The sequence below is a fragment of the Salvelinus sp. IW2-2015 genome, linkage group LG19 (genome assembly GCF_002910315.2).
Source record: "Salvelinus sp. IW2-2015 linkage group LG19, ASM291031v2, whole genome shotgun sequence".
Classification (NCBI taxonomy): domain Eukaryota; kingdom Metazoa; phylum Chordata; class Actinopteri; order Salmoniformes; family Salmonidae; genus Salvelinus; species Salvelinus sp. IW2-2015.
In genome coordinates this window covers 23,157,431-23,173,978 of record NC_036859.1, presented here as the reverse complement: position 1 = coordinate 23,173,978, position 16,548 = coordinate 23,157,431, and the positions used below count along the sequence as shown (strand labels likewise).

Genomic DNA, 16,548 nt, shown 5'->3' with positions numbered 1-16,548 from the left:
CAGGTAAAATAGCTAGACTAGAAACTGACAAACAAAGAGGAGACAAACATGAGTCCCCTATCTGATGATGCTACCCACTAGACCCTTTGGTGAATCTGAAACTAACAACATGACAAAGTTTTTCTTCATCTATCTATAACAAAATGTTCTAAACCCGTAACAAGAAACCTTGTAAACATGCCAAAGGTATGAGTTTCAATGATGCATGCCATGGCCTAATTCTTCTGGTTATAAATATCATCAGAAGTGTGCGTCTGCGTTTCCACAGTCCTTTGAGGCACACTCCCACGTCGTCTCGGATTAGCAAGCAGAAGTTTTCTAAGATCTACATACCGTATCGTAACGTATCGTAATGCATCATAACACTCTTACATATTTACTTAACAAAAATATTATTGAGATGGTTATAGACTTCTAGTCTACCTCTGAAAATTAGAAGAATGCTGATGTATTCTCAGAGAATCTGTGGCAAGACTAGTCTAGATACACCCATTGAGATCATAGAAATTACTTGTCTATAGTTCTATAGGTAATTCTATGGATGAACCCTCCTCCTTAGCCCAACACAATAATGACAAGTACTGCTTCACTTTGAGGAGACCAGAATGACATGAATCAGAATGTAGATGTATAGTATGAGACATGGTGGTATAACAAGGTTGAACCCCCTGGTGTATGATGGCTCCAATCAATCCTGACTGGGACTGRGTCCCAAATGGCACCCTATACCCTACATAGTGCACTACTTTTGACCAGGGCCCATAGAAGCAGTGCAGTATATTCGGAATAGGATGCCATTTCGGACGCATCCTGGGAGTCTCCATTAGGCGTCTCCATGGCCATCACTGGAGCTCTGGGGAGTTTTAACAACGGAGATAACGCCTAACCAACTGCAGGCTTGGCTCTGCTGTCTGTCCATGTGCTTCAAACAAGAGGAGATATCAAAGGAATATAAAATATGGATTGAAACCACTTCAACAGCAAATTATGAATGGTGTGCTAATTGCTTCGAACATAACAATTACTGTACAAAGACACTTAAAATGTCTAGTGTGTGTGTTTTTTGGAGGGGTTGGAATAAAGCAAAAGACAAGTTTCTGTTGGCCATCGGTATACATTGGATAATAAACACATTTTTGAATCATAACAGAACTCACCGGTACTTTGAAGGGGGATGTGTTGGGTACGTCCAGGGATATGTTCTTCTCTGAACTCCCCAGGCCTGAGATACTCCGCCTTCTGGGGGACCTCTCAGCAGACACTTCTGTGGACAGAGAGAGAGAGCGGGGGAGAGTTAGAGAGACATACATTATTTCATAAAAAAAACTAAAAAAAACAGTTATATTAACAAGTACAGGTCGGAATATGAGATGGGGAGATTGATGAGATACAGGAGGGAAGGTGAGTGATGGAACAGCTACCTCCAGGGGCATGTGTGGTCCGGGGGCAGCAGCAATAAACCTAGACCAGTCCCCAGCACGAGAGACATTAGTAAAGACAGCTAGCTGCCTTGAAACCTGGACTGGTGGAGGTTGAGTTCTATGAACACAGATGCTGCAACATTTGGGAGAGGGAGCCAGAGTGATGGGTGTACACAAGGACATCTAGAGCGCTCAGACAGAGACAGAGGTGGGCTGTATCATGCAATTACCTCAGGCCACCAAGAGTATGTGTTGTGGTCCCCCAAGAGACAAGCTATGGCATTGAATGAATGCCACAAACTCATGTAAATGATTAATAGAACAACAAAAATCCATCTCAGAATGCTATTCAGAGGGGTTTGTAATTCATTAACAATGAGGTTTCAGCTATAAGGTCACTGATTGTGCTTTACTGTAATCCTCGTTGAACAGGCAGGATGGAATAAACAACAGGACAATATTAATCTGTTTCTCTATAGAAGACAGTTATTTCTGGTCCGTTCTGACAAARTATGCAGTCTCTCTGTACGATAAGGTTATGGCCATCTGTATCAAGGATGAGGATGGACTCAACCCACATTTATTTTTCCCTCCGGTGGTCTCAGTTTACAGAGGCAGGGCAGGGCCATCATCATGGGACTCCAGCTGCTAGGCCCCAGTAAGCCTGGGCACCGGAGTGTCAGCTCAGCCAAGCCTCCTGGAGCAGTGCCCAGGCAGGAGAGGTTAGAGGCAGGAGGCTGGAGCAGTCCCTCAACTGACAAAGACCCTCTAATTTCTCATCCCCGAGTCCCTGGCTACATTCAAAATGGCATCATATGTAGTGCACTACTTTTGAGGGAATAGGGTGTCATTTGYGACACATCCCTTGACTTCCACAGCCAGTGCAGKTTTTACTGCCGCTGCATACAAGGCCTGTCAGTGCCTTACCAATGTTGTACAGAGCAAGAAAGCAAGCCACATCTTCCAAATACAGAAGTCTCAAACCATCCGTCACATTGAGATCCCTGGCCGATATCCAGAGAGCGATTGATTGGAAGCTAAGTTTAGCCCCATTTTTGAGCAGATTGACCCCGTGCAACAGGAATGCTCTGAGAAAGAACAAGCCACAACCATTTGAAGTAAAAMAACACGTTTTAGCAGACAAGATAATGGGAGATAACCTCCAGACTAGAGCAACACGTGTCAGATCCCACGTTTTGATCAGGTTGTCCCTAAAGCTAGGCCTAACCGTAATCCATCCTTCATATTAAACTTTGGCACAAGTGAGACAGTATGCAGCAGTCAGCATAAATAAAAAGGCTACTTTTCAAAGTGCTATATCAAGTTCTCTCTCAGACACTGTCCTCTTGGCACCCCTGGCTGCAGCCCGGTCCATCTTAAACGCTGCATGCATCATAATTCAGAAGGACTGAGCTCTCTGGCCGGGGGTGGCTTGAAGGGAGAGAGACACCCATCAAACGTCATGCACATCCTGTATAATATCAACTATGGACACTGACGAACAGCACAAAGTAAATATGATCAAAGAAGTTAGGCAAATATTCCGTTCAGTGTTTGTGAAACACATGCTACCAAACGCATCATACGCTCCGTATGCAGCCTTACATGCAGCCTTACATGTATACAGTACAGACCCTAATGAAAATACGATGTGCAAGCAGCAGTCCACACAGAGAAACTTCACAATCTAACATAATGGCTTTTTAACGATGGTGCTCTGCACTGCGCACATGAGAATTAAGCATGAATAATCAACTCAATTAATTAGAGAAAAAAAAAGACAGGAGAGTGAATCAGTACCTCGGTCACAGCTGTTCCCCATCATCTGAGGAGGAGATGGACAGGGTCAGCACCCGATTGGCTAAACACCGACCATCACCATCAGCCAATGAGGCAAAGTCATTTCCCTTTAACTGTCCATCTTCTGCAGTGCTGCGAAGCCATCCCATTGATAATCACTCTGTATTTTGAAATAATTRGTTTTGTTCCTGCAGTCTGGAATCCCACCTATTTCTCCCTGAACTAACACTCCATGCTTCCCCTGGTCTCCCCCAGTCTCTCGTCCCACTCCGCTATCTATCTTTCTCCCTCTCACTCTCTCCTCTCGGCAGCAATTCTTAACCTTCACTTCATTATTCTCTCCCTCCTTTTTGGCATGCCAGCAGCTGAAGAGATTTTACCGCATTTATTCAATCAATTTCTGTAACTGCACTCCATCGTTCCTCTTAGCAGAATAAAACAGAACTGCAAGTACTTCCCTCTTCAGTCTTTCTCTCTCCTCGCCCTCTCCTTTTTGCTCTTTCTGTACCGTAGCATCTGCCGGTGAAGCTACTGCAGCTGAAATGCAGCCCACCTCACACACTGCTGGAACCACAGGACGCAGAGGACAAATTTAGAGCCACGCTTTAAGGCTAATTACAAAATAACTTGCTGCCTTACTCGACTGATGTAGGACACAACTCTGGGGGCTTTCTCATCATGTATGAAAGAGAGGAAGAGAAAAGAGAGCGAGAGAGAGGAAGCGAGAGAGACCTAGAGAAGCACAGAGAGAGAGGGACAGAGCGCGAGAGCGAGCGATTGGAAACCCATAGGGGGATGGGTATCGGAAGCTTGCAAGATGCTATTTAGGAGAATTATACTGTAGATAAGGTGTTCAGCAGGAGATGGCCCTTGAGGTTAGAAGCATATTTTTCGAGGGGGACCTGGCAAGAGGTCAGAGGAAGTAGTCAGTGTGTACACAACACAATAGCACAATACAATACACTAAAAACAATCACAATGGTCAACAAGATGATCCTCTATGAGAGCTTTAAATTGAAAAAGCGATATGCTCTCCTCTAGTTTTAAAATATTTTACAGCTCGTTCCAAGACAAAGAAGCATTATAGGAGGTTTGCKMGTAAACAATATCACCATAATACAGCACAGATCAAAATAAATAACTGTCCCTTYGACAAGGTCTTTCCTGACTGACGTAGAGAAACATGTTTTATTCCTGAAATAAAAACCCAACTTAAAATTACAGCTTTTAGGAAAAAAAAATTAATGTGCTGTTTGAAACTCAGCTTTTCATCTATCCAGATACAAAAGATACTTATAAGKGGCCACCCTTTCAATTTGTTGACCATTTACAGTTAACATTTGCAAGTGACTCCATGTGTTTTCTAGTTTAATGTTTGCCACAAGCTACAGTGAATCACCACTGTCTGAAAATAGAATCAGAAAATTTGAAATGTCCACTATTTAACTGCATGCGCCAGACTTCTCCTTATGCACAGCAAAAAGAAGACTGAGTTCATGTCCATCTATAAAGTTACTATGCAGCATTCCACACAGATACAACTCCAGACCCTTGCTAAAAAGCTGTTACTTGAACAATCTCTTATTAGTCCAATAACTCAGTGGTAAGAAATKTGCAGTGGTTGGGAGACTCAACTATGAAAAACAACAACGAGCACAACACAGATTTGTGGATCAGCAATCCCRGGTGACAGTGTTTGAACAGTGCAGCAGTGCCTCGTCCTCTACCTCAGAGCTTTAGTACATATTCAGCTGCATAATTCAGCTAGTGAAATCCTAAATTGTTGACTATATGCATTGTGCAGCATGTGACCCAAGTTACCCAACACTGAAAGTTACTTAAACTGCAGAATTTTCCTCAGGGAATATAATTTCCATAGTCCTTATCATGCAGTAGCATTAATGGTGTGGGCGTTGCGAGGTAAGTAAAAACTTGGGGCTGGGCTAAGTTCAATAATAGCCCAAAGTGCTTGAGAAAGATGAATTATTGATGATCACCATCCATACTTCAGATATCACAAGCACAATGAAGTGGTGAGTGACCAAAGGAGTAGCAAACAAGGATGATGTTTTCAAGACATTTTAATCTTTATCCTTTAGTTGCATCAAATATATTTTGATCTATTGAAACCATGTGTTCGATAGCATGAAGGCCTACGCTACATTGTGATTTCTTACCCCATCACGTTTGGAGATAATGGAGCACGCTGAAGTAAAAACAGCATACAATTAGCCTACCATAACAGCTATTCTACATGCACACAAGGACAATCTAGGATCACTTTTGCCTTTTAGGTTATAGACTAATGAAAGGACGGGGGGGGGGCGATCCCAACTCCACCCTCCTACTCTGAGAAGCTTTATGAACAGGTCCAGATGATTAGGCTAGTGGCTACCTGGTATAAACGGTGTTCTGATAGAAATCTCCCAATAAGCATCACTTCTAATTACAGCGGGGGCCTAATTTCCCCGCGTGGCAGGCTATGCATTTTAACCCTGCACTTATCTTTTAACAAGATATTGATTTCAAGAAGGCCTGCACCGAATCAATTGTTTAACTGGATTTTCAGGAACGGATGCAGCAGGGGGCAAGGTGTTTCAAATGGCACCCTATTACCTATATAATGCATTCATTTGGATGGGTTCTGGTCAAACATAGTACACTATATAGGGAATAGGGTGCCATTTGGAATGGGACCATGTCTACAGGCAGCACGGTTCCCCACCAGACAGTCTGACGACTGCCTGCCTCACAGTCAGCTCCTGTAGACAGCCCTGAGTAGTGACCTTGACATACTGTGCTACATAAAGGCTGTCGTGGCAAGACCGACAGCCAGTCAGCGAGGAAGGAATTGACACATCATTTGATAAAATGCCATTGCAACAACTTATGGATAGACTGTGTTCATTCATGATATTGTTAAGATGATGCTGAAAAACCTGAAATAATAACAGCACTGTCTACTGTAGAATGTTTTGGGTGATAAAAATATATATATATATATATATATATATATATATATATATCAGAGATTTAAAATCAGGTGGAGTTGATGACAAAGTATCGAGCTATGTACTATAGTACCCAAGTATAGTGTCTATAGGGTTACTTTAGAAAGGATTACTGGGGGAAGCATCCATAGAAATTAATTTCTTACAGAATCCATACGGCGCAAACTACGACTATGCGCTGGTCATCAAAACGTGTCACAACAGGGAAAAAGCAAAACAATACCAACACTTGCTACATAAAACACGCATTGTTACACAAGTGACATGGTGGTGTAGGAATGAGCATCTATCAATGGTAAGATGTCACATGGCAATAGTGTGAAGAATGTGTGGAACATTAAAACACTCCATATGTTCATTCCCTGTCCAATCATAAACCAGAACAAACACACCTGCACAATGTTTGCCAAAACCTAGATGTACAAACACAGCGTGAAGTGCTTTATACAAAAACACTGAAATCTTCCATTAAGGTAAAGATAAGAGATAAACCACTTATGAGCCACTATTGTGAGCCACTGTCTTTGTGTCACAGAATCACCGTTCAGATACAGAAATTACAATTTGGAAGTTTCTGAAAACATTATTTCGACCTAAAAACATGTTCTGACATGTATCTATCCTATGAAGCCATCCTCAGGGACCAATGACACTGCCACTTGAATGGGTGCATCCAATGGGATGTATCCATTGTCCAACTGTAAACAGTCTGTATCACAACAACTATTCAAGGAATCCCCATCAACCAATGGAACCAGTCTGATGTCCAAGTAACACAGCATTGCTCTTGGCTTTATCCGTAATCACTGTTAAATTTTGGGGCGGCAGGTAGCCTAGTGGTTAGAGTGTTGGACCAGTAACTGAAAGGTTGCTGGATCGAATCCCRGTGCTGACAAGGTAAAAATCTGTCATTGTAAATAAGAATTCTTAACTGACTTGCCTAGTTAAATGAAAGGTTCAATAAAAAAGAAGAATAATAATGGTTTCCATGCCCTGTCTATTTTCACACGAATGCTTTGTGGCACCTACTGACACTTCCCTGTATTGACATTTTGTTTTATTTATGAATGTGAAAATACGTCCTTGTGGAACAAAATACAGTAAACATTGGCTGTGAGCAGAGTAATTTACAGAAATGTCATTATGTCAATTGTTTTCCCCCATGGTGAGAATGTAAGTAAAAGAGTTGTAAAAGAGTTGACAGATTCTACGGGCTGCTATTTGACAAATATAATTCATAATGATTAGAAATAAAAAATWAAATAAGTGAAATAATGAGATTGTCAACAACAAACGCTGCAAAATGCAGCATCATATGATGCAAAATGCATCATACGGATCAGATTTAGGCATTTTGAAAAGTGACATATCTAGAAAACTTGATTGCTGACATGCAAAACATTTTGGGACTATATCAACAATGGACGAATGAAACAAACACCAAAATATCGTTTTTGGGTGGAGTTTTCCATTAATTGTTATGCAGAAATGATTTGATATTGATATAAACATGGCTGCATTTGGGCCTTTAAGGTTGCCAGATAACCAACAATAACCTAGGTGTAGGATAATAGATCAATGAAATAATTTGACAGATTACATGACAAGAATATCACGTGTTTGTCAACACGCTACAAAGTTACAACAATGTTTCTACATTGTAGCCACATGATGTTACATTCCATCTTACAAAGTATAGATACCAACAGGGGCGTAGCCTAAGCGTTTCTGACCGAACACTAGACAAATTGATTGAACATCCAACACAAATGAATATAGGTGTTGTTGAGTGGCCAAAAGTAACTGGTTGCGCATGGAAAAGTTGGACAGGGTCCTCCTGAGTAGTGGTGTGAGAGTTCTTACGTGATTGCTKTTTTTCTATTCTAAGTTAAACATTAAAACAACTTGAACCTACCCCATATGAATTCCATAGTTTTACAATCCAGAAATCACATTCTGCAGAAAATATATCAGGCAATTTCACAAGATCCTGGTGCTCGCTTAGGCTACTATCTCGTCCTTGGCTGTTAGTTCGCCTCCCTTCAAGACATGCAGGAATGCAGAAAAGCCTGAGCCCAAGCCAGTCAACCCCACACAGCCTTTCTGTTCTCTATAAGTCTTTTGAAATTAGCACAACAATAGCAGCCCTTCCATCTGAGAGCCCACATACCGTTCTCAAGACGTGTGGAACTTCCCTGCCAGAGCAAACCCTCTGCCCCCTCCGTCGCCCCAGTAAAAAGGGTGTGTGCGGCATATGATCAGAAATCAGAATTATTTACGGTAGATTGCACAAATTTTGAAAGTTTTCAGGTCAGGAGAGTTGATGGGACCACATCACAAGATCTTTGTAGATTGAATGGATATAAACTTGTCAACAAATGTATTACTCTGCCGAAATGTCACGTCAAAATGCTTCCATTCCAGCATGAAAAGCTGAAAAAGTCCTATTCTGTAAACTCACACACACACACACACACACCATAGCCTTAAAAGCTTTGACATACCGGTAGGATTGTCAAATGCGTGCCTACCGACAGTACTTAGGCATCCCTGAACAGTGTCGGCAGTCAATCTATTTTGTGATCACACAGCAAAGACCTTGAAGTCGTCAGCCACTCAGCCTTGTTAAAATACTCCAAACCAGAAGGTGCCAGTAGCGTTGCTTGGCAATACATGTCCGTGTGTGTTGTTTATTCCAAGATTAGCTAGCTAGCTGTGCTAATGTTGCTATTTTGTAGAAAGTCTTTGGTGATACTAGCCAGATGGCCACAGCTAGATAACTACCGAGCAAGATGACGAGGATGTTTTATTTTTAATTCACTTTACATAATCCCATACTGCCAGTGCCAGCCCATAGCTAAATGTTTAGCTAGCTAATGTTACCATATAGTTAGCTAGCACAACATACTGTTGCCAGATAGCTAGCTAAGGACACTGCACTAACTAAAATACAGGCAGCTGCTTCATGAAAACTAGCTAATTTATTGTGGCTCATCCGTGGATGTACGGAGAAGATCCCTCTTTATCCCTTTCTGTTGTCACTCCTGTTGGCTCCCCCACCTGGGGGTTCATGCTCTCTYAWTGGCTCAAATTCAAGTTGTTGGCCACTGCTGAGCATTGCGATTCTACAAGTAGAAATGGTAGGTTCGTCGCTACCGGCTTGGCACACAGTAGCTACCGATTTTGTTTTAGCAAGAGAAGGAACAGCCTCCCACTGTGATTAAGAACCTATCGGCAGTCTATTGGCAGTGAGATTCTCTGTGTTTAATGCTTTACATATCAGTAATCTTCGTGACGCAACAACCTAAGGTTTCTGCTGACTTTATTAACCTCGTAACTACAAGGTCATAGGTGGAGTACCAAAAAAAAAAAAAAGTGGAAACGCTTTAATTCAAATACTCTTATATACACAAACAACAAAAAGGTGAGAATGCTTCCATTGCAGTGTTTAATAACCTGTAAATTATTTGGTGTTAACACAGGGAAGTACCAGCAATGTTACTGACTTTTCTCTAACAATGCAATTCAGTATAATATGTCACAAAACCTAGTCATTAAACACTGCCAATGGTGGCGGAATAGAATAACATGGTGGAAAAGTATTTCAAGGGTGTGAATGTATGTGAACACTATTATGTCCCTTGTAAAAACGAAACAACAAAATAGGCTATGTCCCTAGAAATCAAAAAAGAGATGAAAAAAGTGTCTGATAAATTAGACAGACACAGAGAAAGACAGACACACAGCCTTCGAAAGGTATTCAGATCCCTTGACTTTATCCACATTTTGTTACATTACAGCCTTATTCTAAAATGGATTATATATATATAATCCATTTTAGAATAACATTTTTAGAAGGTTTTTAGAAACTTTTACAAATGTATTAATTTGTGTAGATTGCTGAGGATTTATATATATATATATATATTATCCACATTTTAGAATAAGGCTGTAATGTAACAAAATGTGGATAATATATATATATATAAATCCTCAGCAATCTACACAAATTAATACATTTGTAAAAGTTTCTAAAAACCTGTTTTRGCTTTGTCATTATGGAGTACAAATAATAATAAAAAAATATTCTGCCCTTTTGCTATGAGACTCGAAATTGAGCTCTGGTGCATCCTGTTTCCATTGATCATCCTTGAGGTGTTTCTACAACTTGGAGTCCACCTGTGGTAAATTCAATTGATTGGACATGATTTGGAAAGGCACACACCTGTCTATATAAGGTCCCACAGTTGACAGTGCAGAGCAAAAACCAAGCCATGAGATCGAAGGAACTGTCCGTAGAGCTCCGAGACAGGATTGTGTCGAGGCACAGATCTGGGGAAGGGTACCAAAACATTTCTGGGGCATTGAAGGTCCCTAAGAACACAGTCGCCTCCATCATTCTTAAAATGGCTAAACTGACCAATCGGGGGAGAAGGGCCTTGGTCAGGGAGGTGACCAAGAAACTGATGGTCAATCTGACAGAGCTCTATAGTTCCTCTGAGGAGATCTTTCAGAAGGACAACCATCTCTGCAGCACTCCACCAATCTGGCCTTTATGGTAGATTCGCTAGACGGAAGCCACTCCTCAGTAAAAGGCACATGACAGCCCGCTTGGCGTTTGCGAAAAGGCACCTAAAGACTCTCAGACCATGAGAAATATGATTCTTTGGTCTGATGAAACCAAGATTGAACTCTTTGGCCTGAATGCCAAGCATCATGTCTGGAGGAAACCTGACACCATACCTACGGTGAAGCAAGATGGTGGCAGCATCATGCTGTGGGGATGTTATTCAGTGGCAGAGACTGGGAGACTAGTTAGGACCGAGGTTAAATATGAACGAAACAAAGTACAGAGAGATCCTTGATGAAAGACAGCGCAGGAGTGGCTTCGGGACAAGTCTCTGGATGTCCTTGAGTGGCCCAACCAGAACCTGGACTTGAACCTGATCGAACATGTCTGCAGAGACCTGAAAATAGCTGTGCAGCAACGCTCCCCATTCAAAGTGACAGAGCTTAAGAAGATCTGCAGAGAAGAATGGGAGAAACTCCCCAAATACAGGTGTGCCAAGCGTCTTACCCAAGAATAATCAATGCTGTAATACTTAAATAAATGTAATATTTCATTTTTTATTTTTTATAAATTAGCAAACATTTCTAAAAAGCTGTTTTTGCTCTGTCATTATGTGGTTTTGTGTGTAGATTGACGAMGTAAAAAAACTATTTAATCAATTTTAGAATAAGGCTGTAACATAAAATGTGGAAAAAGTCAAGGGGTCTGAATACTTTCCGAAGGAACTGTATATATTACATATAAAACACATTAAATTGTTGGTCCCATGTTCCATGAGCTGAAGAAAATGACCCCAGAAATATTACATACACACAAAAAACTTACTTCTCTCCCATTTTGTACACAAATTTGTTAATATCCCTCTTAGTTAGCATTTCTCCTTTGCCAAGATAATCCATCCACCTGAAAGGTGTGGCATGTCAAGAAGCTGATTAAACAGCATGATCTTTACACAGGTGCACCTTGTGCTGGGGACATTAAAAAGGCCACACTAAAATGTGTAATTTTGTCACAACACAATGCCACAGATGTCTAAAGTTGTAGGGAACATTTCCATACCATAAGCAGTCTCCAACGTCGTTTTAGAGAATTTGGCAGTAGAATCAACCGGCCACACAACCGCAAACCATATGTATTGTTTTGTGTGGGRGAGATGTTTTCTGATGTCAATGTTGTGAACAGAGGGCCCCATGATGGTGGTGGGGTAATGGTATGGGCAGGCATAAGCTACAGACAACAAAAATGGCATTTTATCATGGCAATTTGAATGCACAGAGATACAGTGACAAGAGGCCCATTGTTATGCCATTGATCTGCCGCCATCACCTCATGTTTCAGCATGATAATGCACAGCCCCATGTCGCAAGGATCTGTACACAATTCTTGGAAGATGAAAATGTCCCAAGTTCGTCCATGGCCTGCATATTCACCAGACATGTCAGCCATTGAGGATGTTTGGGATGCTCTGGATCGAGGTGTACGACAGCGTGTTCCAGTACCCGCAAATATCCAGCAACTTCGAACAGCCATTGAAGAGTGGGAAAACATTCCACAGGTCACAATCAACAGCCTGAAGGAGATTTGTCGTGGTGAAAACAGGTTTTCAAAGCCATGCTCCTACATTTTTTGTGATTAACAGATTCATATCTGTATTCCCAGTCATGTGAAATCCAGAGATTAGGGCCTAATGAATTTATTCCAATTGAATGATTTCCTTATATGAACTGTAACTCAGTAAAACCGTAGAAATTGTTCCATTTATATTTTTGTTCACTWCATACACTKCCGTTCAAAAGTTTGGGGTCACTTAGAAATGTCCTTGTTTTTGAAAGAAAAGCAATTATTTTGTCCATTAAAATAACATCAAATTGATCAGAAACGCAGTGTAGACACTGTTAATGTTGTAAATGAGTACTGTTTTTATGGAATATGTACAGAGGCCCATTATCAGCAACCATCACTCCTGTGTTCCAGTGGCACGTTGTGTTAGCTAATCCAAGTTCATCATTTTAAAAGGCTAATTGATCATTAGAAAACCCTTTTGCAATTATGTTAGCACAGCTGAAAACTGTTGTTCTGATTAAGGAAGCAATAAAACTGGCCTTCTTTAGACTAGTTGAGTATCTGGAGCATCAGCATTTGTGGGTTCGAATACAGGCTCAAAATGGCCAGAAACAAAGCACTTTCTTCTGAAACTCATCAGTCTGTTCTTGTTCTGAGAAATGAAGGCTAATCCATGCAACAAATTGCCAAGAAACGAAAGATCTGGTACAATGCTGTGTACCTCTCCCGTCACAGAACAGTGCAAACTGGCTCTAACCAGAATAGAAAGAGTGGGAGGCCCCGGTGCACAACTGAGCAAGAMGACAAGTACATTAGTGTCTAGTTTGAGAAACAGACGCCTCAAGTTCTCAACTGGCAGCTTCATGAAATAGTACCCGCAAAACACCAGTTTCAACATCAACAGTGAAGAGACGACTCCGGGATGCTGGCCTTCTAGGCAGAGTTCCTCTGTCCAGTGTCTGTGTTCTTTTGCACATCTTAATATTTTCTTTTTATTGGCCAGTCTGAGATACAGATTTTTCTTTGCAACTCCCGGAGTCACCTCTTCACTGTTGACATTGAGACTGGTGTTTTGCGGGTACTATRTCATGAAGCTGCCAGTTGAGGACCTGTGAGCCTGTAACGTAACAAAATGTGAAAAAGAGTTTGAATATTTTCTGAATGCACCGTATACTACACGACCAAAGGTATTTGGACACCCGCATGTCGAACAACTCATTCCAAAATCATGGGCATTAATATGGAGTTGATCCTCCCTTTGCTGCTATAACAGCCTGCACTCTTCTGGGAAGGCTTTCAACTAGATGTTGGAACATTACTGTGGAGACTTGCTTCCATTTAGCCAGAAGAGCATTAGTGAGGTTGGGCACTGATGGTGGGCAATTAGGCCTGGCTTGCAGTCAGCATTCCAATTCAACCTAAATGTGTTCAATGGAGTTAAGGTCAGGACTCTGTGCAGGCCAGTCAAGTTCTTCCACATCGATCTTGACAAACCATTTCTGTACGGACCTTGCTTTGTTTACGGGGGCATTGTCATGTTGAAACAGGAAAGGTCCTTACCCAAACTGCTGCCACAAAGTTGGAAGCACAGAATCGTCTGGAATGTCATTGTATGTTGTATAGTTAAGATTTCCCTTCACTGAAACTAAGGGGCCTAGCCCGAACCATGAAAAACCGCCCAGACCATTATTACTCCTCCACCAAACTTTACAGTTGGCACTATGCATTCGGGCAGGTAGCGTTCTCCTGGCATCCGCCAAAACCAGATTCAACCATCGAACTGCCAGATGGTGAAGCGTGATTCATCACTCCAGAGAATGCATTTCCACTGCTTCAGAGTCCAATGGCAGCGAGGWTTACACCACTCCAGCCGATGCTTGGCATTGCACATGGTGATCTTAGGCTTGTGTGCGGCTGCTCGGCCATGGAAACCCATTTCATGAAGCTCCCGACGAATAGTTGTTGTGCTGAAGTTGCTTCCAGAGGCAGTTTGGAACTCGGTAGTGAGTGCTGCAACTGAGGACAGTGAATTTTACGTGCTATGTGCTTCAGCACTCGGTGCTCCCGTTTTGTGGCCTACCACTTCGCGGCTGAGCCGTTGTTGCTCCTATASATTTCCACTTCACAATAACAGCACTTAAAGTTTACTGAAACATCTGTAGCAGGGCTGAAATTTGACAGACTGACTTGTTGGAAAGGTGGTATCCTATGACAGTGTCACATTGAAAGTCACTGAGCTCTTCAGGCCATTCTACAGCCAATGTTTTTCTATGCCGATTGCATGGCTGTGTGCTCGATTTTATACACGTGTCAGCAATGGGAAAAAATTATAGCTGAATCCACTKATTTGAAGGGGTCTCCATATACTTTTATATTATATAAAGCTCTATTACGTTTATCTCTCTCAACACCATACTTTGTAAACAAAGTGAAATAATGGACAATATCTAAGGAGGAAGACTTTCCATTAATCTCAAAGTTTCCTCCTCTCTTTTTTGTTTGCTTTACATGTCAATCAAAATGATTGTTGAATGCCCATAGAATCCCAGCATTGGCCTGAAACCTAGCATTGGGAGCACTTTTGTCAAAGCAGACTATAGATTAACATATAAATAACCCTCTCTCCCACATTTTAGGGCAGGACAGAGAACATTAAGAGGGTCATGAGAATGACTAACTCCCACAGTTACAGGGCCGGTGTCTCAAATGGCACCCTATTCCTTTATATACTGAATACTTTTGAKCAGGGCTCTGGTCAAAAGTAGTGCACTATATAGGGGATAGTGTGCCATTTGGGAGGCAACCCATGTCCGTCCTCATACCTCTACCCATCAGCTGCTGTCACAATACAACCAGCCCAATGACCCCTTCCCTATTCCCACTGACCCCCAGCCCAACCCAGCCCCGCACCCCTCCAGCCAGCAGCTGCACCCCCGCAGATTCCCTCAGTGAATGCCCTGGCTGGGAAAAGCCCACGTCAAGGCACTGGGGTCAGTCATGCTACTCAGACCATGTCAGATGGATGGATAGAGGTTAGACACTGGGTGCTTTGTCTCCGTCTATACATTCTCTAAGACACCTACACCACAGAACATCTCCCGTCCTACGGACGCCAGCAGTAGAGCATCTCCACTAACCGGCCTAAATGAAATGAAACCATCAGGAAAACCGATACAAGACATTTAACATAGTTGTCAGTCCATTCTGTTATTACTGCAAGGTTACCCTATGCTAATAACTTGTCATTTTGTTCCCTTTYGGAGCTTATAGCAGTTTCTCACACACCAGGCTGGAAGAGGGCAGCAGCAGTCCACAGACTCATCATCAGAGAATTAAGTTATTTCAGTTGATAATAACACTCCCTACTGCAGCTATGTCATATTTTCTAAAAAGCTCTGCCGTGGTTATGTAACGGACGCTGCTAGCAGTTCTTTTTAATCTACCCCATCCCACTGATGCCTGTGCTATTGGTCTTCATACTTGCAGACTACTCCTTTGTCGCAGAGTGTGTATTACGAACTCAGAGGGATACGTAGATGGAGATCAAATCACCATCACCCATATCAGGAAATTAAACGTTTCTCTATGGTCCTGAGCCAAGTGTAATTATTGTTGCACCAGTTAGTAATGTTCAGATGAGTCTGTATGCATTTAAAAACCTATAAGAAGTCCTCAAACACAAGAGAATACTGCTAACTGCATACATATCATCTATGTATGCAGTGGGGCGGCAGGTAGCCTAGTGGTTAGAGCGTTGGACTAGTAAACCGAAAGGTTGCAAGATCGAATCCCCGAGCTGACAAGGTAAAAAGCTGTCGTTCTGCCCCTGAACAAGGCAGTTAACCCACTGTTCCTAGGCCTTCATTGAAAATAAGAATTTGTTCTAATTGACTTGCCTAGTTAAATAAAAGGTAAAATAAAAAAATAACATTTATTTATATCAAGGTGGAAGGCTTCCATCTAAACTCAGCACAAAAAGAAACGTACTCTCACTGTCAACTGCGTTTACTTTCAGCAAACTGAACATGTGTAAATATTTGTATGAACATAAGATTCAACAACTGAGACATAAACTGAACAAGTTCCACAGACATGTGACTAACAGAAATTGAATAATGTGTCCCTGAACAAAGGGGGGGTCAAAATCAAAAATAACAGTCAGTATCTGGTGTGGCCAACAGCT

The 16,548-nt window shown here is 41.8% G+C and overlaps 1 protein-coding gene across 6 annotated transcripts in view; it reads right to left on the bottom strand.

The window, feature by feature from the left end:
• Window positions 1-16,548, bottom strand: part of LOC111979131 (ras GTPase-activating protein nGAP) — a 108,014-nt gene that overhangs the window by 29,928 nt on the left and 61,538 nt on the right. For 4 of the 6 annotated variants that reach the window (XM_024009449.2, XM_024009445.2, XM_024009448.2 and 1 more), the window contains exon 4: window positions 1,158-1,264. In XM_024009449.2, coding sequence (XP_023865217.1) covers window positions 1,158-1,264 — 107 coding nt within the window. Of the gene's footprint in view, window positions 1-1,157; window positions 1,265-3,221; window positions 3,327-8,147; window positions 8,257-16,548 lie in introns of those variants that run through there. The other 2 variants (XM_024009451.2, XM_024009450.2) reach the window with 2 other exon arrangements.